Source organism: Miniopterus schreibersii, assembly GCF_964146895.1.
Source record: "Miniopterus schreibersii genome assembly, chromosome: 17".
Lineage (NCBI taxonomy): Eukaryota > Metazoa > Chordata > Mammalia > Chiroptera > Miniopteridae > Miniopterus > Miniopterus schreibersii.
In genome coordinates this window covers 14,536,276-14,559,470 of record NC_138117.1, presented here as the reverse complement: position 1 = coordinate 14,559,470, position 23,195 = coordinate 14,536,276, and the positions used below count along the sequence as shown (strand labels likewise).

At 47.1% G+C, this 23,195-nt stretch overlaps 1 protein-coding gene across 1 annotated transcript in view; it reads left to right on the top strand.

Annotated features, from left to right (window-relative positions):
• The first annotated feature begins 2,506 nt into the window (after nt 1–2,506).
• The window catches only part of EXT1 (exostosin glycosyltransferase 1), a 236,154-nt gene continuing 215,465 nt past the window's right edge, over nt 2,507–23,195 (top strand). Inside the window, exon 1 of the mRNA XM_081116455.1 lies at nt 2,507–4,094. Within this exon, the coding sequence (XP_080972581.1) occupies nt 3,133–4,094 (962 nt within the window). The 5' untranslated portion in view covers nt 2,507–3,132. The remainder of the gene's footprint in view (nt 4,095–23,195) is intronic.

The window sequence follows — 23,195 nt, the reverse complement described above, 5'->3', positions numbered from 1 at the left end:
ACAAATACGAGATTTCTGCTAGTGAGAAGGGCCAGGAAGAAAATAAAGCAGAGGGAGATGCAATGACGATGCCATCGTAGGGGCTACTTTAGATTCTAGTTGTATTTTGAAATGTGGGACTTAGGCTAAAAATGTTACACAGACAGAGCAATTTACAGTTTACAAATTCTAAGAAGCTGGCAAGAAAAGTATTATTCTGACTTTTTACATGAGAAACTGAGGTTCAGTGAGACTAAGCCACATGTCCAAAGCACTAGTAAATGACAGATCCGGGGTCTGATTCCAAGTTTTCTCTAATTTCCAGTACTGAAGATTTTCTCACAATATGCACCACCATGGAATGTGAGAGCAGGGCTGGGGAGCACTGGGGCGTGGGACGAGGGAATCAGCAGTAGCTCGCCAAGGCAAGAAACATGCGCCAGGGCAGGAAGAGAGCACAGAAGAGCAAGGACAGTAGCTGGCTCCCCCTAAGGTCCCACAGGACAACTGGTTGGATTTAGAGGGGCTGCAATCCCCACAGCCCCAACTTCCACAGGGCCCAGATAATCTGCATTCTAATCTCAGCAGAAGGGACCCTGCCTTGGATGGCTGCTCTCAGCTACCGGGGGCTAGGCCATTGGGGGTAGCCCTGGGTCACATGTGGTTTGCATTTATCTGCATCGTTGTCATCGTATTTAGAAGATGACTACACCCTCATTTCTATCCCAGGCGTCTCTGCATTGTGTGGGGCTACAAATCAAATCTGGAAAAGCTGCTTCATCTTTGGCAGGCCAGAAATAGGGAAAGGCTTCAGGAATGTATAGTAAAGTCCCACCCATGCCCCTTCCCCACTTTATTAAAACAAATCTGAAACAACAATTGTCTAACATTTTCCACTTGATCATTTCACCCGGACTTGTCATAACTGTGGTCTTTGTCCACACCCACTGGAGTTTTTTTGCAGCCTGAGGGAAACTGGGAAGTATCTCTCCCTAGCTCTCCCTCGCTCCCATAATAAACAATCACTAAACAGCTTTGCTGCCCCAGGCAACTGTTTGTCTAGCTGGGCCAGGCCCTGCGACTTCAGCTAGGGAAGGGGGCTGGAGGCCTTCTCAGTGAAGCAAAACTCTGGGCTGAGACCGGGGACATTGGCTTTAACCAGAAATACTGTTTGGGAGCCTAGCACATCCTTGTGGTCCTGGAAGGCCTTGAGAGGGACTGCAGGTCCTTATCTGAATTGTCCAATGAAGCTCCCCTGGGGGGGGGGGTAGCAAGAACTTGGGGCTGGGGTGTGGAAGGGCATTGGAAGGAAGGACCAACCGTCTTGCACTAATTGCAAGTAAAGTCATTTCCTGCTTGGTTTCCCTTCTGCAGCTGGGACAGTTCTACCAGCCATCCATCACTAAGGGACACCTTCACCACCACCACCACCACCACCAAAGAGTAACATCACTTCAGGGGCAAGAGCAAACCTAACCCGCTTCTTCTCAGCCATTAGAAAATCCCCTTTGTCCCCCTCCGCTGTGCTTGCATCTCTGGGAGGCTTTGTAGGGAACAGGCTTCCTACAGAAGCCAAGGGGGAGGAGAGGGTGCGCAAGGGGCTGGGGAGGAGTAGGGTCCGCAGCGCAGGAGGCTTCTCTTCGCAGACACAGACGGGAGAATTGTGACAATGGGATCAGCCTCCTTGGTGTAATATTTCCTCTTTATTCTTGGGGTGTCTCCTTGGGGGAAGAAAAGAGAAGGGGGATGGGCCAGGTCGGAAATAAGGGACCCGTTCAGACGCTCGGTAGGAAGTAAAGAATATTGGGCCTCGAGGGAGGGGGTCGCCGGCCTCGTCTAGGAAGCCTCTCTTCCCGCCCCTCGGGTCGCCCCGGCGCTCCCTTTCCAGGCACCCTCCCGGGGAACCCGCACCCCCCCTGCCGCGGGCGCGGGGAGCGCTCCCGGCAGGGGGCCGAGGAGCCCGGGTTCTCCAGGGCGCCCGGGCGGCGCGCGCGGCGGGGCCCGGGGATCGCCGGCGGGTCCCAGCTGCCCCGGCCGCCGCGGGCGCCTCCGCTGGGCGGCGCTGTTCCCGGAGGGCGGCGGCGCGACCCGGGCCCGGGCGACCCGACGGGGCTCGCTCGGGGCGGTGGGGGGGGCCGCCGCCCGACCGGACCCCCGCCCCTGCGGCCGCGGCCCCCGAGCGGCCCGCACCCCCGCGCGCCCGCGCCGCGCCGGCGCCTGGCCGCCCGCCGGGGGTTATGAATGGGCGCAGCGGAAGCCCCGCCCCGCCCGGACGTGACGCCCGGCCAATGGCAGCGCGGGCTGCGTGGATGGATGAGGTCAGCGCTGTCGTGTCGGGAATGGAATGTGTAAGTGTAACATTCAGAACCGGGTAACACTCGCGACCGAACGCGGCGGTCGGCGGCGATCGCGCGGGGCCTGCGGAGCGCCGCTCGGGGCCGGCTCTGCCCGCGGCCAGGACGCGCCGCCTCCCCGCGCCGCCGCCTCCCCGCGCCGCCCGCAGCGCCGCCGCCGCGCGCCCCGGGGGCCGGCCCCGCGCGCGCCGAGTCGACAGCGCCGAGTCTCGGAGCCGCCGCGGAGGGGAAGGGAGAGCGATGCAGGGATTCGTGAGGTTACGGCGCCCCAGCTGCAGGAGGCACTAGCCGGCCGCGCCGGGCGCCGGCCGACGCGGTGGGGAAGCCGAGCGCTGCGCGCGGGCGCGGGCAGGAGTTGAAGTTGCGTTCCCGGGGCTCGTTCTCCACGCTGCCGGGAGCAGCCCGAGAGGCGAGGGGCTCGCTTCGCCGTGCCATCGATTGGGCACCGGGCGCTGTTTTGTTTTTTTCCTTCCCCCTCTCTTTCTTTCCCTCCGTCTTGTTGCATGCAAGAGCCTTGCAGCCCGCTGCTCGCCCGCCCCGGGCGCGAGGGCTCCAGCCCCGCTCTCTCCCGGCCATTGTGCAACCCGAAGATGAAAGACCGGAGGGGAGAAAGTTAAGGAAATCGCCCACATGCGCTGGATCAGTCCACGGCTTGGGGAAAGGCATCCAGAGAAGGTGGGAGCGGAGAGTTTGAAGTCTTTACAGGCGGGAAGATGGCGGACTGGAGCTGAAAGTGTCGATTGGGAAACTTGGGTGCTTCTTGTGTTTATTGACGATCCTCTTGACCCAGGCAGGACACATGCAGGCCAAAAAACGCTATTTCATCCTGCTCTCAGCCGGCTCTTGTCTCGCCCTGCTGTTCTATTTCGGAGGCTTGCAGTTTAGGGCGTCGCGGAGCCACAGCCGGAGAGAGGAGCTGGGCGGTCGGAATGGCTTGCGCCGCCCGGGTCCCGAGCGCTTCTGGCCCCGCTTCCCGGACGCGCTGCGCCCCTTCGCTCCCTGGGATCAGTCGGAATACGGGGACCCCAGCGTGCACGTGTCCCCTCGGCAGAAGCGAGACGCCAACTCGAGCATCTACAAAGGCAAGAAGTGCCGCATGGAGTCCTGCTTCGATTTCACCCTTTGCAAGAAAAACGGCTTCAAAGTCTACGTGTACCCGCAGCAAAAAGGGGAGAAAATCGCCGAAAGTTACCAAAACATTCTAGCGGCCATCGAAGGCTCCAGGTTCTACACCTCGGACCCCAGCCAGGCGTGCCTCTTTGTCCTGAGTCTGGATACTTTAGACAGAGACCAGTTGTCCCCGCAGTATGTGCACAACTTGAGATCCAAAGTGCAGAGTCTCCACTTGTGGAACAATGGTAGGAATCATTTAATTTTTAATTTATATTCCGGCACCTGGCCCGACTACACCGAGGACGTGGGGTTTGACATCGGCCAGGCGATGCTGGCCAAAGCCAGCATCAGTACTGAAAACTTCCGACCCAACTTCGATGTTTCTATTCCCCTCTTTTCCAAGGATCACCCCAGGACAGGAGGGGAGAGGGGGTTTTTGAAGTTTAACACCATTCCTCCTCTCAGGAAGTACATGCTGGTATTCAAGGGGAAGAGGTACCTGACAGGGATAGGGTCGGACACCAGGAATGCCTTATATCACGTCCATAACGGGGAGGACGTTGTGCTCCTCACCACCTGCAAGCATGGCAAAGACTGGCAAAAGCACAAGGATTCTCGCTGTGACAGAGACAACACCGAGTATGAAAAGTAAGTGGCTGGGCCCGGCTCCTGGGCCTCTTGCGGGGTCAGCCTGGGCCCTGCCCACCTTGTCCAGGTGTGAGGTTGGGGGCTGTTCCTGCCGGGTCTGAGCCTTGGCACTGAGCAGCCTGGTTCAGGTGCGTGGCTAGGAGCTGGGGACCCAGAGTTTGAGCTCTTGGGGCAAACGGCAAAGCCTGGGGCACTTTCCTGGGCCAAGTAGGTGACTGTGTCTCCCTCTTGCTGGGAAACCCTTCAGACTCGTGTGTCTCCTTTGAAGGTGTGGGTTTGATCCAAGTTGGGAAACCGCTTCACCAGGGGGCCGGAGGGGGGGGGGGGGGGAATAGGTGGTGGTGGTGGTGGGCGGGCGTGTGTGAGGGTCTAGACCTGGCGAGGCTCTGAATCCACCCACAGTCTGGAGACCTTCCCCCAAGATTGATGCTTTATTTGCTTTTCTCACAAGCAGGGGGAACTGCTTTCCCTGGAGTTTTCCCAGCCTCCAATTGTCATCTTTCCATGAGCTTTAAATTTGTGTTAGCAGTGGAAGTGTTTTGATTTTAGCTACTAAACTCAGTGCCTGTCTCTTCCCTACCCTCCATGGCATTGACTTTTATGAAGGGAGAGCGTAAGTTGGTTGGGGCCTGTGATCTCTTTTCTTTTCTTTTCTTTTCTTTTCTTTTCTTTTCTTTTCTTTTCTTTTCTTTTCTTTTCTTTTCTTTTCTTCTTTTCTTTTCTTTTTCTTCTTTCTTTCATTCATTCATTTATTCATGTCCATTCGTTTGTACGTACGTATCCTGTCTCTTCCTAGGAGGAGCTCTTTTTAAAATCTGGGTCTCAGCCCCACTGCTGTCAACTCCTGTTGCTAATTTAGATTTCCCTCTCCCTTCTGTCTTTATCTATTTGCATGTAAATTGGAGACTGTTACTCTTTGAATGGGCTTGAGATGCCTCCTAACCCTCTGTTGCAGGCGAGTTTTGTCCAGTTGCTAAGTAACTGAGTTGCTTACTTTGTAGCCCTTCTCGCTCTGCCTTTTCCTTCCCAGTGACAGAAACTGACACATTGGATTTGGGGTCAAAACTAGTCTCGAGGAAAGTGCTTTAACCTGATTGCGCTTGGCGGCTCAGTTTCCTGGTGGAGGTGTCAGCACCCCAGACACACGGATGCCTGGCGGTGAAAGAGTTAGTGGGTTCCTACAGTGCATTTCCACGTTACGCCAGTTAAAAACCAGAGCAGCCTTGTGCTACCCACGGAAGGAAGGGGAACCTCTCAGCTGAGTACAAGAGGAACCGGCAGAGGCTGGCAGATTTTACAGTTGATTCATGAAATGTAGAATAGGGGAAACGCTTCGTAAACCTGATTGGAACAGGAAGGGGTATGGTGGGAACGAGGCCCTGAAATGAAAGGTTTGATTGTTGTCTGTGGATTTCCTCAGACACCCGGGCCTCGGGAGGAGTGGTTGGAAGGGAAATTAAGGTCCTCCTACTGGATAAATAGACAGTGTAGGAGAAAGTATCCAACACTCAGATTCTCCAACCCCCAACACCTTTTCACACGTAAGAAAAGCCTGAGGCTGGGGCCAATTAGGAATTTACATTCTACTGTTCTTCAGGGGCAGGTAGTTCTGTGTGAATGTTGGGTGCAGCTGAAATGGATTAAAATTTTGTCACAAAAGAAACAAACTCTGGTTAGTAAAAAACTGCTTTGTTTACAGGACATTTACATTGACCTATTTCTGTGGGTGCTTGTAAGGGGAAAAAAATGCTTATAGCCTTTCAGGAATTTCTTTGTCTGGCTGTTGGTGGAGTATCTCAAGATGAAATCTAACTTTTCAGTGTCTTCTAAGGCAAATCTCACCGAATTTTGTGAAAGGGTTATGGTGTTCCTCATTCCTCCAAAGGAGCTGGAGCTCAGATCTCACGTTAGGAAATTTGAATTATACATTTATTTGGGAAACACCGTCAGTCCAATTAAACACCCCTACCTTCTTTACCCTCTTATTCCCAAAATAAATATTAAATCTCTACAGTCTCCGGTGAAGCTTTTTCTAGAGATTGGCAATAAAGGAAGGAGGGGTTAGTTTCCTAGAAACTTTAATTTTTGCTAATTAAATTTAATTTTTGACCTCTTTGTGATTGGGCCAAGAAACCTGACACCCACAGCCTTGTTTTGGTTTATGATTAAAGACCACAAGGGGTCAGGACCTCAGGATTGCGTCTCATTGGAAAAGTGGCATTTAGTTAGGAAAGCAAGTTGGCTCTTTCTTCCCGAGCAGGAGTTTCTAGAGCAGAGTCGCTTCTGGATTTTTTTTTTTCCTGCTCTTCTTTTGCACACTTTCCAGTTCTAACCTTGTTGAATAGGACAGAGTGGTGCTGCAGGATGTTCCTATTCATTAGCCTGGTCTCCATGGAGTTTTAACTCATTCCTCACATTGGGTGACCAGAGCTCTTTATCTTTGAGAAATGGTGCTTGCAAACATAATTGTCTTTTACCAATGACTTTGGGACACATGAAGGTGAAGAGGGGGCCCTGAAATGTTGTGAGAAGGCCTGTTGCGCTCTGGAGCAACAGTAACTACTGTGCTACTTAGACTGATGTTTTCAGTCTGGAGCAACAGTAACTGTGCTACTTACACCGATGTTTTCGGTTAGCCTTGCATATGTGAGACACAGAACTCCTAATGCTAATCTCTCCCGGGCTTTAGAGAAGGAGATGATACTGAAGTCATCTGAGTCTGACTTCTCATACTGACTCATTTTGTGACTTGATGCACTACCTTGAACCTTAGTTTATCCTTTTGTGGAATGGGTTTTAGACTGCTTCAGGGGTGCTCCCAGCAGTCATCTGGTCGTGCCGTGTAAAAACACCATCAGTTTTCATCTACTTCTCTTTTTTATTAGCAAATGCCTATGGAAAAGGCTTCAGTTTAGTTTGCTGCCACAAGCAACTACATGTTAATTTGCTTTGGACTTACGGGGTCTGATAATCAGACTGAAAATTTATGGCTGAGTTAGGATACTATAAATATATACCAGTGAATCAACTAAAAAAAGTTCTTTTAGGGGAAGTTACCCTTATGTGACCGTAAAGATTTAGTGCTAAATGGTTGAGGACTTTCATCTCACCTGCACTTTTGTGAAAATCAGACGTTTATTATTAAAAGTATAGAGAGCTACATAGAATGAAGAAAAACACTTATTCTTGGAAGAGAGTAGTATTTTTGATCCAGAATTCCAGCATTATATTAAAACATCCGTTTTTATGACACCCATAATTAACTGTCATCAGTTAAGTATATTAACAGGTATAGAAGACACCGGCTGAAATAAGTGGCTGCAGTGATTAGATGATTTATAATGAGGCTTTAGAGAAATTCCTTCTATTTTACATTCTTTGAGCTTCTTATGCATCCGTACAGAATCACTGTATTTTTGCATGAATTTCATAGTTCAAATCCCTTCAAAGGATATTATTGTGACACTTCAAATTCAGCTTTCTGAAATAGAAGAAAGAGAAGGAAATGAGAGGTGGCTGCTATCTTTGACCCTCCAAGGAAAGCAGTGGTGAATATTTTAAGCAGCTCTTCTGGGAACAGGCAAGATTCTGTGGCGGCCTTTTTGACATCCTTGCCTGTGTTGAAGCCATGCCTCCCAATCCTGGTGTTTTTAAGGGTCTTGAAACTAAGTGATCATTCGGCTCCAACATACTCACCTTACAGATTTAGACAGTGAGGGATAAAATGTTCTTAAGGAATTTGCTTGCGGTTAGAGAGCTGGCCAGTGGCAGGGGTAGCCCTGGCATGCAGGCCTTCTGAATTTTCCCCTGACCTGCAGTCTCCTGCTGTCAATTACAGACACACTTGAAAGCTCCCTAGCCACTGGACCTTTATTGATGGTGTTTCTTAAGGGATTTCTCTTGGAATCCTTTGGTAAGCTGATGAAGATTTTGGACAAACTTTGTAAAAAAAAAAAAAGCACATACATGCACAATTTGTCATAAAGGTGTAGGAGTTGACACACAGCCCCTTACTAAGGGCATTCTCAGACCTAGGAACTCTTGCTCTAGGGCTAACATTTTGCCTTTCATTGCTAACTAAGATGTCCCTGCCTGGAACTGTTTAGTCTAAATAGGAGTTTTTGGACCTTTCATTTTGGCCCGACGGGGTTTGGGGAATAGGCTGTGAATTAACTGAATGGTAAGTTGAATTCAGGTGCACTTACAGCTAAAAGAAATATGCACAAGACAAGTAGTCATTTGAAATGATTATTTGCTTATTTCCCATGATCCCAAAGTGTATTAGCAGACACCTTGAGCAAGTGCAGGAGCCAGCAGTGAACCATAGGGGACTGTTTTCTTCTCCACAACGAAAGGTGGAGATGGTGCTTCTCAGATTTTAAATGTAAAATGTTAGCGCCTTTCCCCCCGACAGGTGTGTGAAAGCACAAAAGTATTTCTAAAATAAACCACATAAGCACAGTTTAAAAATACAGATAGTGCCAGCCCTGTGCAAAATTATGAAGTTGTCAGGCGTGTTTTCTTGCACCTTAGGTTCTAGTTCTCTCTGCTCCACCCTTTCTCGCCTCCTCTAAATTTGCTTTCTTTTCTTGAGAGCACTTGAGAGCCTCATTTCCAAGGAATCTGCAAATAAAGGTTGGGGTGCTGGGTGCTACTTCTAGGGATGCTTGCATCTTGATTGACTTTAGTTCAACAAATGAAGGTTCAGAGCGGAATCTGTGACTTAAGCCAGGAGCCTGCAGGATTTTGTTATGCAGAGACTTGGGCAGGCCCTGCCTCTGGGAAGGAGGCCACCTTTGGTCCCCCTGACTGTGACAGCAGCTTTGGATGGGACAGGCTTGGCAAAAGGGGAGCTGTCACCCCCTCAGCTGGTGGTGGTTCTCTTTGTCAGAAGGTCTACAGATGTGCCTGCTGAGAGCACAGTGCTAGAAACACTTGCCAGCAATGACATTGAGAGCCCTAATGTCACAGGAGAGGCTGTGTGCAATACGATCTGGTGGCTTTGCTCACAAGCTCTTGCAAGGTGCCTGGTCAGGCCATTCTACAGGTGTGTAGACTGAGACTAATGGTGGTGAGGTGCTTTGTCTAAGGCTGCCTAGCCTGTAAGTGGCACAGGTTTCCTAGCTCCTAGTTCTCCAGTTTTCACAGACCTGCTGTGACCTCACAATGTTCACCTTTCAGCACAGCTTCTTAAGAAGGGACCAGGTCGCCCTGGCTGGTGTGGCTTAGTTGGCTGAGCTCCGTCCTGTGCATGGAAAGGTCCCTGCCAGTTGGATTCCCGGTCGGGGCACGTGCCCAGGTTGCGATCCCCAACCTGCGTGCATGCGGGAGGCAGCTGATTGGTGTTTCTCTCTCACGTCGATATTTCTGTTTCTCTCTCTCCCCCTTCCCCTCTCTCTAAAAAATCAATAAAAACATATTAAAAAAAAAAAAAGGGCTAAGTGGTCATTGGATTCTGCTGTCTAATGAACACGTCCCATGTTCAAACGTGAACACGTGAGCTCATGTTTCCAAGAGCTTAATGACAAAGTGTTTTTATGTAAAACTCTTTCACCTGTGACCAAGTTCCTTTAATAAACAAGACTCCCCCCACCCCCCAAAAACTGGAAGATTTGTCCCATGCCTATTATTTGAATTTACCTTTATTAGCCCTTTTAAGTCTTTCAACAACTATATGATGTGGGTTAAATCCCCATTTTACAGATTAGAGGGTGAAGTAAGGAGCCCAAAGTTCCATCTAGTAAGTCAATGGCCGTGTTCTAACCAGGGTCTTGGATTCTGAAGACCATTCTCTTTTGTCTACAAAATCTTGCCACCTTGAAACAAACAAAGTTTCTACCTATTTTCATGCTATTAGTTCAGTGGGACTCAGGTGTTTGTGTATTAGGTCTTTTTCCATTGCTTTTCTTTATAAACATGTTTCCCAAGGAGGGAAAAAAAATAGGCTCAGAAATGGGATAAAGGTGGCATCTAAAGCATTGAACTCCTTGAACTGTTTCACTCCAGGAGCTTTATCACCTTGTCTACGCAGATCCTTTTTTTAATTCTTTCCTAGCGCTCCTCTGAGAAGAGTGAGAAGTGCACCGAGTGGGACTCCTGGGCTCCCTGGTAGCGCCATGCAGGGTCTCCCCCTGTGGCTGTCAGTGAGGTGAGGTGGGAGACAGGAGCGACTATTTCCCAGGTGGACAGTGTGGTCCAACGGGCATGGTAGAGCCACTGGAAGGTTCCGTTCCCCACATCACAGGCCAGGTTTCTGGAACTCCTTGGTCCTCAGGCTCCCTAACGAAAAAGAGTGCTTAAAAAACAATGAATGTTATTATGCACAGCCTTTGTGGGAAATTGGGAAAGTAAGAGTGCCCCACTGTTGCTAAACTTCGTGTCCCTGGCCTGTTATAACACACACATATAGCTCTGTGATTAGAGCCTTCTCTCCCTGCATATCCAAGTACCTTATATCGATATGTAATTATTACTTAGCTAAAAGTAAGTAAATAATGAATTCAACACATTTTCCTTAAGTGCTTTGTTTGTGCCAGACACATAGGTGTTGGAACTGGGACCCCGGCGTGAACCAAACTAATTCCAGACCCGTCTCCTCACCATTCTTGTCTGTTGGTTTTGTAAACTTGAAGTCAGACTTTAAATGTATGTCTGTATGTTGTTTTTCCTTCACATTATCAGGAGCATTTTCCGCATCTACTACACAGGGAAATCCTATTTAAAAACGGGATTTTTAATGGCCACATGATGGCTTTTTTCTAACTCATAGCTGTAGTTTATTTAATCATTTACATTTTCTTAGAGACAACTTGTTCCCTGTCCTCTTGTTTTTGGCTTATTATAAATGTCTGTGATGAATTTCACTGTATTGAGTATTTGTTTTTTTGTGGACTACCGTCTCTCTTAGAAAACACCACAGAACTTCCTTCCCAACTCCCCCAACCCAGTCTTCTTGGAGGAGGTGTTTTTGAGGTGAGGCTGAGCACCAGGTTCTGAAGTCATCATGAAATGACTGCTTGATAAACATTTGTAGGTGTTAATTGGTCCTGCAGGGGGTCTTTGAAGCTCCCACCACTTCTGTTCCCTTTGAAGTTTTGTTTTCCCCAGAGCCTAAAGCCTTTCTTACTGAGCCCGGGTCCTCAGCCTCCCTCCTCCCTGCGGAATACAGCCTTTCCTGGCATTTCCGAAACTGCAGGCTTCAGCTGGGCCGACGCCATCCTTTTAGCTAACCGTGCCAGTTAATCAAGGCCCTGTTTCTACTTCCTCTTTGATTGTTGACTCCATGGTCCATTGGAGGTGAACTGGGGCATGGCTTTACCTCTGGGCATCCCGGTAAGGAAGTTCTGGGATCCCAAGTGCAAATGAGACACTTATTGAAAGTGATTTAAAATCTGAGACTGAAAAAGTAGACCAGCAGTTTTTGCTTCATTATGTGCAGGACTTTGTTTGCATCATAATTGCTTTGAGCAGCGATTAAGTTTGTGGGACACCCTTCCTCCTTTTGTGTTTGCTCTTGTCTTCTCGGCAGCCCTTTAGAGAGGGCCTGTGTGTGACCCTGCACCTGGGAAGTAACTCACCCACCCAGGTTCCTGGACAAGTTGCTTAATCTCTCAGCCTCAGTTTCCACATCTGGGGATTATAACACCTCACAGGGTTGCTAAGAGGTTAAAATGAGGTGAAGTGCGTGAATGTACCTTGTAGATGCTATGTGTTTTCAAGGTGTTATTATTAAAAACTATCTTCCTGTCATTTTCTGATCAACCACAGAGGTTCGCTTAGTTTCATAACTTGGCTGTTCTTAACTAAGCCACAGAAATAGCTCTACTCATCTCTTCCTTGAAACTTAGTCCCCAGAAAATTGTGGCAGGTGCCCCTTGGAAGCCCCGCCACTGTTTGTGTGGGCCGTTGGAGACCTGTGTGGGCCCTTCACACTGGGGCTTGCAGGTGATGTGGTGCAGGGTGGGAGCAGATGAAGAGTGGTCTCCAGGGCAGCCAGACACTCACTCCCTACCTCCAGGTTCACTGCTCTAAAAATGCAGGTGATTCCTTTTGCAGTTGAGCTTTATGCCTTCACCAGTTGAAGGTGACATTTGTAGAGGGGGGGATACCTTGTCTAAATGGAGCTCTGCTACTCGTGGCCTCTCAGGCTCTTAGGTTGCAAAGAATAGTAAATCGCTCAGGCCACCTTAAGTCACAGGATTTATTATGAGGGAATGTGGACCGAAACACCTGGAACTCTTCCTCTTAGGTTCTCAGGCCCCAGCACGATACCTGGGATGGCTCCTTTCTTCCCACTCTGGGCCTTCCTATCTCCCTTGGTTAACACCTCTGTTCCTGCGTGTGTCTTTCAGCTCCTGGCCAGTCTTTCCTGAGTCCTCTTATCCAGGCCCTGGAGGAAAACCAGCCTGGTTACTCCCTCTGGGAGAGCCATTCGTATTACGTGTGCTATGACCTAACCAGTTAAAAGACTGCCCTGTCACATTGCCATTCTTGACTTAATTGGTGGCCATCCTTTTGCAAAGAAGAGCCTGAAGTGGCTTCCTGGAACAGGGGACTGTGGTTAGGGGAAGTTGGCTGTGGCAGGCACTGTTGAAGCCATATCCTGTTGGCACTGACATATTTGAGCCCAGTCGATCATACTGATAATAGCAATAGCAACAAATATTTCTTGAGCACGCACTGCGTGTTGTGTCCTGGGCAGTATCTTTAATCTTTATGTCCACCCAGCAGGAAGATACTCGTTTTAGGTGCCGAATGGAGGCAGAGGAGTCCCTCAGAGTGACTTGGCTAAGAGCACACACCTAGGATAGAACCGAGGCCATCAGATTTCCGAACCTGCGTTCTTAACCACGGCTTCTGCCCAGCTGGAACTGATGTCATCAAGGCCCCGCGCTCACAAACAGTAGCGTGATTGATTTATGGAATATCACTTGGGTTTCTCACCTAGAATTTATTGAATCTTACCTTAGAGAGACAGTTCTAACCAGTTTGGTAATCTGGTTTCGCAGCCCGCGGTAGATGAGAAGCTGCAGATTTACGGAGAGAGGGATTCTTGTAGACAGCTCTGCGAAGAAGGGACAGCTGGCAACCTGAACGCAAGGAAGCGGGCCAGGAAATTATAAATGTAACGGCCAGAAGTAAAGAAGCGCTGCAATTTAAGAACAGCTGGCCTGGTGCCCGAGACCGTGTCCTCCAGACTCTGCAGGAGTGTGCCTGTAAATCCCACCCCGTGCACCGTGCCTGTCACCAACCTGAGCTCCTGTAAATATTTGATGAACGACACCGCAGCCTGGTGTTGACCCTGAGCCATCACTTGTGTACACTGTCCTTTGTTTAAGAAAGCAGAGAAACAAGTAATGCATTTTATAACTCTTTTTTACCTGTACAGTTAAAATAAACATATTTTGGTGCTCCTAAGAATAAGACCTCCATTTGAAAACTTTTCTACCAGGCTTAGCAAGTTCCCCAAAGGCTCCAGGTACATGGGGGTCTCCTATGAGTTAGCATTGGAGTCCTAGTATTTGTCCCTAACTCACATTTCTGGAGTTTTATGACTCGTATCAGCACTTGTTATAAGACATAAAAAGTTTCCTGGTATTGTGGTGTGGGCCTGTGTTGGTAGCTGTTCTTGATTGACTGGTGCCCAGAATGACTTGGGCCATAGGTTTGGGTAAAGAAAATGGCCCTAGGCCAGGCTGGAGATTAGAGACTGGAGAAGGGAGGTTGCTTAGAGGTTGCCTTGGCAGGTATGTTGGGGCACCTGTCATTAGCCTGTTTTCTTGCCATTCCCAGGGGTGCCCAGGATGGGAGCTGCTGGGTCAAGGTTTAGAACGGATTGCACACTTCCTACATACATTCCAGCACCCTGACAGGTCGGTGGAAATCATGCACAGCACTGCTGATAAAAATATTACCCCACCGCCTTCCTACTTGAGCTTGCCCTGGAGGCTTCTCCATCATCTGTTCCCGTGATACCAGGGTGGGTGGGGGTGCTGCAGTCCTGCCTCCCTCTCTGTCCCCAGCTCTGTGGCTGAGCCATGTTCCCCCTCCTGCTCCCCACACCCGCTCTTCTCCCTTGGAAAGCTGCCCCCAGCTCCATGTTACTTCTTCCAGAGGCATTTCCTTGGTGGCCTCAGATGCGGTCAGATTCTCCTGGTATGTGCTCTTACAGAACATTTAATACTTTCCACAGCTGTGGTTTTATATTCTTTAACTATTTGTTTTTCTCTCTCCCCAGTGGATTGCGTAGGCCCTGATGGGGAGGACTCGGGTTGGTTTTTCATGAATTTACTCAACAAATGCTTATTGAGCACCTACTGTGTGCGGGTATTGGGGATTCAGTAGGGAGCCAAACAGACACGTGTCCTTGCCCTCAAGATGCTCACTGTCTAGTGGCTGGAGGCTGATGCCATACCAGTTAGGGCTCATATTAGAAGGCGCTAGATGCTGTGAAGAAAAGCAGCTCATGGAAAGGGGATGTGGCCGTGGGTCTCGGGCTGGGGAGCTTCTGGAGATGCAGTGTGGGCCCTGCTCCTGGCTGGTCAGACTCTCTAGGGATGGAATTCCAGGTGTTTAGAGGGCTTACCAGGTGATTTGGAGGCATAATGGGGGTGGTGGTGAGAGTTTTGCAGTTTAACTTTGGAGGGGAAGGAAGCCTCCTTGGGAAAGTGACAGTGAGCTCACTTACTGTTGTATCTTCACAGCCTAGCACCGTGGGAGGCCACCTAATTTTTGTTGGATCAATGAAACAAATTACATTTGTTTAACCAATGAAAAGATTCCCACTGTTGACCGTGTATTCAAGGCTGATTTCTGAAGACGTCACTCTCTGTGGTTTATAAGCACAGGCCTCCCTGCGTCCCAGTCCTCCAAGTGCTCTTGGATCCTTTGCTGATTCACCGAGAGTTCCTCTTTGTCTTCAAATGGGATGTTTCTTTCAATAAACTTTACCCCCCCCAAATTGTTTGTTTCTTTCTTTGTTCTCTTGGTTTACTGTTGTGTTGGATATGAGTATCAGTGATCTCAAATTAAAATGAACTGAGTGTGTTCTCTGCATAATATGGATCTAAAGAATTTACTGTTATAGGAAAAACCATTATGGTCTTTTTATCATTTAATTTTAACAGTCTGTAGACATTGGGACTTTTTGTCCCTCCTTAATTGCAATTTTTCTCCCAAATGGTCGGTTGAATATAACTTTTGGCTTACATTTTTTGTTCAGGTTACATCCAAACTCTGTTAACTGATATTGAAGCATTGCCCCAGAGTATATAGTAACATCGTGCTTAATTGAGCTGTCAGGCTTCTAATGAATTCATATTGAGATTTACCATTTAATTAAAAAGCAAAGGGGAAGAAAAGACAGAGGGAAGGTGTAGGATTGTTTCTCCCACTGGCTTCCATTTCCTGCGTTTAAAAATCTTCTGGCTTGTTTGTTAGCTTGTGGAATTGTCCAGGTTATTGCATAAAAGTACTGAAGGTGTATAGATAAAATGGAGGCTGCACTGTATCACCATTACCTGGCTTCTTAGCGGGCCTTAAAAATTGATTTGGATTTGGGGGCAATCATATGACACTTGATTAAGTATGAATTATGTTTTATGCTTTTACAAAGCTTGCTAAGGTCATTTTCCCAAATGATTTCTAGGTCTGTGTATCTGAACCAATCAGAAAATCTAATCAGAGGGGATCTAATACTGAAATGCATTTGCTTTTCTGAGAGGCAGAGAATAAATTTTTCTTGAAAACACCATTTCTTATGTGCTGCATGCTCCTTTAAAATTCCCACTGCATTAAAAAAGCCACCTCTAAGCAGCACCTTTTATGATAACTGCATTTGTAAGTAGGCGGGTGTAATGTTGCAAACCTGTAAATGGAGGGCAGTCACTCTTTTATTGCTTCGAAGAGTGGAAATGTATCATATTTTCTGTATTTATATTATAGACTTATATTACATGTTTTTAAAAAATTGAACAGTATTTTATATTAAGGTAAAATTTAAGTACCTGAATATTTAGTACAGTGAAACAACAGAGTAGTATTTTCCTGACTTATTTTAGACTTAGCTATGCCTGAGTAACCCAAGTAGGATAAAAGATTAACTATCAAAATAAATCTTTTCATTGATATAATTAACATATCACATGGGATTAGTTTTAGACACACAACATAATGATTTGGTATTTGTAGACACTGCAGAATGATTACCACAATAAGTTTTGTTAACATACAATACATTGCCTCACATAGTTATAGTTTTTTCCTTGTGATGAGAATTGTTGAGATCTGCTGTTAGCAGCTTTCAAATGTCCAGTATCGCATCGCTGTCTGTGTGGTCGTGCGTCACGCGGCGCCTGGAATCCTCTGCGAGAGCGCCACCGGGTGATGTCATTGTGCAGACGCCGTGGGGGCCCTGGCACAAAGCTAGGCGCTGGGGCCCACCGTGCGGCCCACTGTGCGCGGGGCCGCGCGGCGTGGCCATTGCTCCCAGGCCGCACGCCTCTCCCGCACGCCGGCCTCCAAAACAACACGAGATTAAATCACACGCCAGAGAAAATGCGGCAATTAAGAGACAGGTAAACCGATGTCACGAGGCTGCTGCTGGTGTAACACCGCGTAGCTTTACTCTTCGTGAGTAGAAAAGGGACACTCTAAAATGATGGCCAACAGGACCGTGGAGACATAAACCAGAACCACCGTCACTTGTTTCCGTCCCTGAGTGTTGTGTGCCGTGCGTAACTGCGTGTGCTGCACCCTGAGACGACGGGCGGCGCAGCGGGCTCGTGGACAGCAGCGTCCCCGCAGACGGGAGCGATGCGTTGTGCTGCGATGTGACGGTGGCTGTGGGGCACTGGGCGCTGGGGAGTTTTCAGCTCCGTATAATCTTAAGGGACCGCTGTCATCTTGGCCCGTCGTTGATTGAAAACTTGTTATTCAGTGCATGACTGTAGTCGCTGTGCTGTACACGAATTCCACATATAGGTGAGATCATATAGTATTTGTCTTTCTCCGACTTATTCAGCATAATTCCCTCAAGGTTCATCCATATTGTTGCAAATGGTAGCATTTTCTTCTTTCTTAAGGCTGAATAATATTCCATTTTGTGTGTGTGTGTGTATAAAATATAATTTTCTATAGCCATTCATTCGTTGATGAATACTTAGGTTGTTTCTGTGTCTTGGCTATTGTAAATAACGCTGTCAAAATAAATCTTAAGTTTCTATAAAAATACCCTAAGAGACAAGCGGCCTTAAATTCAAAGTAGAAGTAGATACTCTAGATATTCTGGGGTGTGCTGGTGGCTGCTGGTGCCTCTTTAGAACTCAGTTTTCCTCGTCTGGTTTTCCTGTGCGGAGACCTGAGCTCAGTGCGGCCTGGGACTGGCGGGTGTGTGCGTGCGGTGCGTGTCTTCATGTCTGTGCTGTGTGTGTTTGAGGAGGAGCGTGGTACACATGCTCCCATGGTGTCAGATGGTTCCATCGGGAGAGGAGTAACGAGATCATGGAAGTGACCTTAAAGATCCAGTGTAGCTCTTGCATTACATAGATAAGGAAATAGGGATCCAGGGCAGTCGGGCAACCTGCCCAAAGTCCTGTAGCCCATGTGACAGCAGGGAAATAGAACTCACAGCTCTTGATGTCCAGCCGTGTATCGCATGGAGTCGCACACGTGGCGCTGGAGCCCAGTGGCTTGACTTCCAGTGGTGGCTCCGCCACTGGCTGCGACCTGGGGCTCCTTACTTCTCTGCTGTCGTTTCTTCCCTTGTAAAATGGGGATAATTATAATCCCGACCTCATAGGGTTGTTGCTGTGAGGATTAAATGAGTAATATCACACGTAATGTGCTTAGAGCAGTGCTTGGTACATAGTAAGCACTCAGTAAGTACCCACCGTTACTGTCAATCTGTCTCATTACATCACGTTAGACTCATACAGTTTCAGACTTACCGCTTGTGTGTGTTTATCATTGTTTTCATTTCATTTCTCTCATTTGACCTGTGTGTTTACGGCTCATTACAATTGTAATGTGCAATATGATATAGTAGCTTGCCCGACATATAGAAGCTCAAGGTAGTTTGGCAAGTGCCCAGAATTCCAACCACCTGTTGTAACTGTTGCCAAAATGAAATGGATTTTCATTTCCCATAAATTGTTCAACTAAGGGTCAACGTCATTAATATGACTTTTTGTCTTTAAAAAAGAATCCTTTCTCCTTTTATGGAAGTATTCTGTTTCCTTCCAGTTCAGTGAAGCTTGGGTCTTCTTGTTTCTGCCTCTTGAAAATGCCCTAAAAAGGTCTCAGATGTGGGATCACCTGAAATGACCTTCTGAGATAAATCTGCACGGGATAATAGGAAGATAAAACTATTTTTTCTTCTCTAGCAATTCAAGTAGCCAGACTGTGATCCCGTCATGGTGGGCACTTAGCAAATCGGGAAGCAAGAGCAGTGACCAACTTTCTACTCTCAGCAGTTTCCACGGGCCTTAGTAGTTGATGACTCTTCCTTTAGGATGCCTTGTCCGCGGCAGCGGGGCCCAGAGCGACCCCTGCACCGTGTCTGCTTGTCACGTGTAAGCAGTGTGTGCCTGTCCTTGATGGTAAACTTGTAACGGCAGCCAGAGAGGAGATTTTAGCCCGTGTTTTGAAGATCTGGGAGAGCTCAGGCATGTTACATCTTCTCCTTCTTTCTCTCAGGAGCCACAGCGGCAGTTACGTGCAAACACGTTGTCAGAGCTTCCCTATAATGCCATTTCTGCCACCAAATCCAGATGTGATCTGATTCCTACTGGATTACACACTGTAGCAGGCCTCGCTGTGCTTGGATGTGCCACAGGTCAAACCTTGTTCTTTGGAACTCCATCATATCCAAAAAAAAAGCATGTTACAGCAGGTTTATGTCCTTGTTGTAAATCACAGAATCATGTAGAATGTTCTGTAACAGCAGCTTTGGAAAAAGGGACTCTAGTGAGTGTTTCACTGAGTGTAAGTAAACTGAAGCTTTCCTGCCCTCATTTCAGATTTGATAATACTTGACTCCAGACAAGAAAGAGGTGTATGTTTTGTGCACAGTAGTGACTATAAGCCTGTATTTGCATGTGGAGTTAAATAGTCAAAGTACAAATATTTTTTTGTGGGAACATTATTGGGTTAGTGTCGGATATTATTTTCTACCAAGATTCAAGATGCTATATTTAAAAGTACTACTATTTTTTTTTTTTTTCATTTTGGTACCTTGTCCCAAAGTCCCCTTCTCTCTTCTCAAAATAAAAATAGCCCTTTTCTTCCAATAAGCTGACTTGTAAATTCACACAGCAATGAGATAAAAATACCGTATTGTATTTCCAATTAACTCGTTTAATTAGACGAGGGGAATTAATTGGGATTTTTGAACACGTTCCTGAAAGTCTAAAATCGTCTCCTTTGGAATTCCCAGATACGGGGGTGGCTTGGGAGCTTTCTCAGTTTGCTGCTATTAGGACAAAGTGTAAGACCTATCCTTTGAAGCCTGTCATTTGAGTTCCTCTTGGGGTATAAAAATGGGCTAGTGATTTTTCAGAGCGAAGAACATGAATCAGCAGGCCTTTTGGTCTGCCCTTCAGCCCAGGCCATTTTCTGGTCATCACCAGCCTCATCAGCTGAAGCTGTGATTAAACATTTTTCTGTGCACACTGTGCAGGTGAGATGTAATCTAAGGGTTTGTTTCCAACACCTGTAGAAGGACCCAGACGTTCTGTTCCCCCTCTGTTGTCTCACCCTGTATAATTTTAGGGGCCTGGGCACGAAAGCTGTGAGTGTCCTCCTTATGTCCTGCCAGTCAGGGCCTGGGGAAATTCTGGAATTTAGACGGGGGGCAGTTTTAACCCTTAGACCATTCTACTTTGCACTGTAGTTATTTAGTTTTCAGCTGTCTAGGGTTTTACACCTTCCAGGATAAAGCTGGTTCATTCTCTGGATGCCAGAGTTCACCCCCCACGGCCGTAGTGTGCTTATAGGTGCTTGGTTAAATATTACTGTAGTTGATTAGCCCATTTTTTTCTTTAATCTAGAAATTCTAGAACCAAAGCGCAGATGGAGGCATATTCTTGAAATTTTCATCTCCTTTTTAGTTTTCTTTATTATAGTCTTTTTCAAATCTAAATCAAGGGAGCCAGACAAAAAAAATATTGGAAGCAAAGTATACAGCACCTCCTTTCCTGGTGGAAAAAGGCACCTGATAGGTTCTTTCTCTCTACCGTTTTCTTCCAAATATCTTTCAATCACAAAGTTATTTAGATGTCTTACACTTTATATTCTACTTGGACACAAATCAGTAAGTCTTATCTCAAAATTTGTGTATTTGTTTTCAATTGGTTTCTCAGGCATTAAGCACAGTGAGCATATAGTGGATTCTTAAGAAATACTTGTCAAATGAGTATCTTTGGTCATAGTGGCTTGTTAGTGCAGAAAGACTTTTGGAATTGAATTATTGGAATTCTTTAATTTTATTTGAATTAAACAGTCCAAAAGGCATGTTGAATAGAGAAATAAGACAATTAAGTTTAAAAGCCCCCCTTCCCCCGCACACACACACCTTGAGGTTCAGCGTAGCAGGAGTAAAAATTAGTCTTGCAGTTTTGAAATAACTTGCACCTTTGATTGTCATATTAGCTACTAATAGGGTCTCAGTCATAATTCTGTGATATCCCTAAAAGCCTGCTTTATGGAACTTGAACTACGTTGCATCGTTTCAGATGGGCCTCAGTTCCTGGCCACACTGAGTTTCTGTTGCTCTGAATCTGGCTTCCTTCTGGGGCACAGGCTGAATGAGTGAAGTCACTGAAGAGAATCATGGTGGAGCCCTCCAGGCGTCTCCACAATGGAAGAACCCTCTGCTCATTCCTTTGGTTCTTCAACTGCCCCCTGCAAGGAAGGGACCTCCTGTGCCCCTGGGACCAGAACCTCAGTCCCCACTGTCTGCTGATGAATGGGGCACACACATGCCATGCTCAGCCAGCCACTTACGGAACAATCAGCTTCCCTGGACTCTAAGCCCATAGCATCCACGTGGGGTACACTTCTGTGGCTCATCCACCAGGGACATGCTTTCCTACAGGCTGATTTCAGCTTTCACAGATCATCCCTAGGCCACTTCGTTGTTTTTTGTTGTGGGCCTTTGGTTGACACTTACTTCTCTGCAGCAGCACCCAGCACCTCCCACTACTGCTGCCAAGGATGGACTTGACACACCTCTTTTTCCTGGGTGCTCTCCAGCAGTTACCACGGGACCATCAGAGGCACTTCTTCGTGGCCGTCCTGAAAGCCCTCCCTCCAGTCGGGGTCACCCCAGCCTACTCTCTGGTCCGTCCTTTTGGTTACTTTCTGCAGAAACCCTCCCCTCCCCCGTGAAGGCCTGTGCTTGCACGGGCCACGTGCACGCGTGCACGCTCACACGCTCCTCTCTCCCGACTCCCCCGTGTCCTACAGCAGGCCCTCCCGCTGCCGTTCAAGTCACGATGCTCTAGCTCCTAAGAGTTCTCAAATCAAAAACTCAGTTTTATGTTTAACTTTTAAGATAGAGCCACCGCCAAGGGTTGCAGCATAAACCGCAATCTGGTGAGTGTTTGGAAATAAGAAAAATTAACAAAAAAGAAATCCAGATTGCAGATTGCAGAAGTTCACACTGGAGCCTTGTACAAAGTTCAAACAGTACAGAAAATGAAAGTTACCTATAATACGCCTCCCGTTTGCCACCTTTAGCAGTTCAGTGTATGTTTCTTTTTTTCCCTAGGCATATAACATATTATTTTCTTGAAAATAGTATCATTTTTATATATAGAGTCCCTTTTGTAATTTCTTTTTTAATCACTTGATTATATACCAAGCTTTGTTCCATGTCAGTACATATATATCTCTCCCTCATTTTAACAGCTACAAGCTTGTGAAAACAGTCATTTGGTTAGATTATAACTGAGTATAAAATGTGGCATTTGATTCCCATCACAGTCTCTCTGTATATTTACCCTTGATTCTTGGTCTGAGAACAAGGAGTCCCTAAACATATATATATATATATATATAATTTTAGCAAAATGAGGGGTTTTTTTGGGGGGGGGAAGGGCATTGGATAACTGCTTTAAGTGCTTTATTTTCTCAGTTGCCCACACATTTGAAAATCTATCTTAAACCTAAAAAAGCCTTAGGGTTTTAATTGCTTTTTAAATATAAAATTAATATACAGTTTATTTTTTCCATTTAGCTCAAAGACCAAATTCCACTAACCAAAAAGACGACTAGTCTCATGTAAAGCAATAAATGAAAGCTTTCCCTGAACCAGGACTACTACTCTGAGGTTCAGAATTGCAAACGGTGGAAGTTGGGGTGCGACCCCTTAAAGCAAGTGTAACTTGGAAAAGGTCTGTTGATAGTCCTCATGGAAAGTTGGTTGCCAGACACTGTTGCGCGCTTTCACGGGACTTCACGTAGCGCTTTCAAAATGTTTATTTTCTGTGTCGGCACTAGTGAGGACAGATGACACCCTGCTAGATGATGGCAGAGCCCGGGACCAGGCTGGAGACCGGGTCTTACTATGATTTGATCAAAAGCAAACAAGAAAGCAGAAGCACAGGAAACAATGTAAAAGTGGGGTGCCGCGTTTTGCTCATTGCGAGGCTGAACTGCTGCGTGCTGACTTTTCACTTTCTCCTTAGTTCTGACAGTTGAACAGATGCGATTTATTTCTTGGGGGTCTGGAAATAATGGTCAGATTTTAGTTGGACTGTTCTTTTCCCTGTCTCCCCTACATTTTTATTTTTTTATTTTTATTAAGAGCATGGGTGTATTAATCAGCTGGTAGCCACTGTATGACATTTCCTTCTAAGGTAAGTGTTTTGCAGGTTAAGTGTGAACCAGAAATCGCTGCGTTTTTCACAGGTAGCAGAAGTGAACCGGGTTCATTCCATCTCAGCAGCTTTACCCAAGCGGGTCAGCGTGGACCGGCCCGATTACACAAAGGAGGGCTAATGCCGGGTCTGGTTTAACCCCGGTGCCAGTAAAGCATCTTGTTTTTCTCACCTCCAGGCTTTGTATTTCCATGAACACTGGCCTTAAACAAGGCTCCGAATG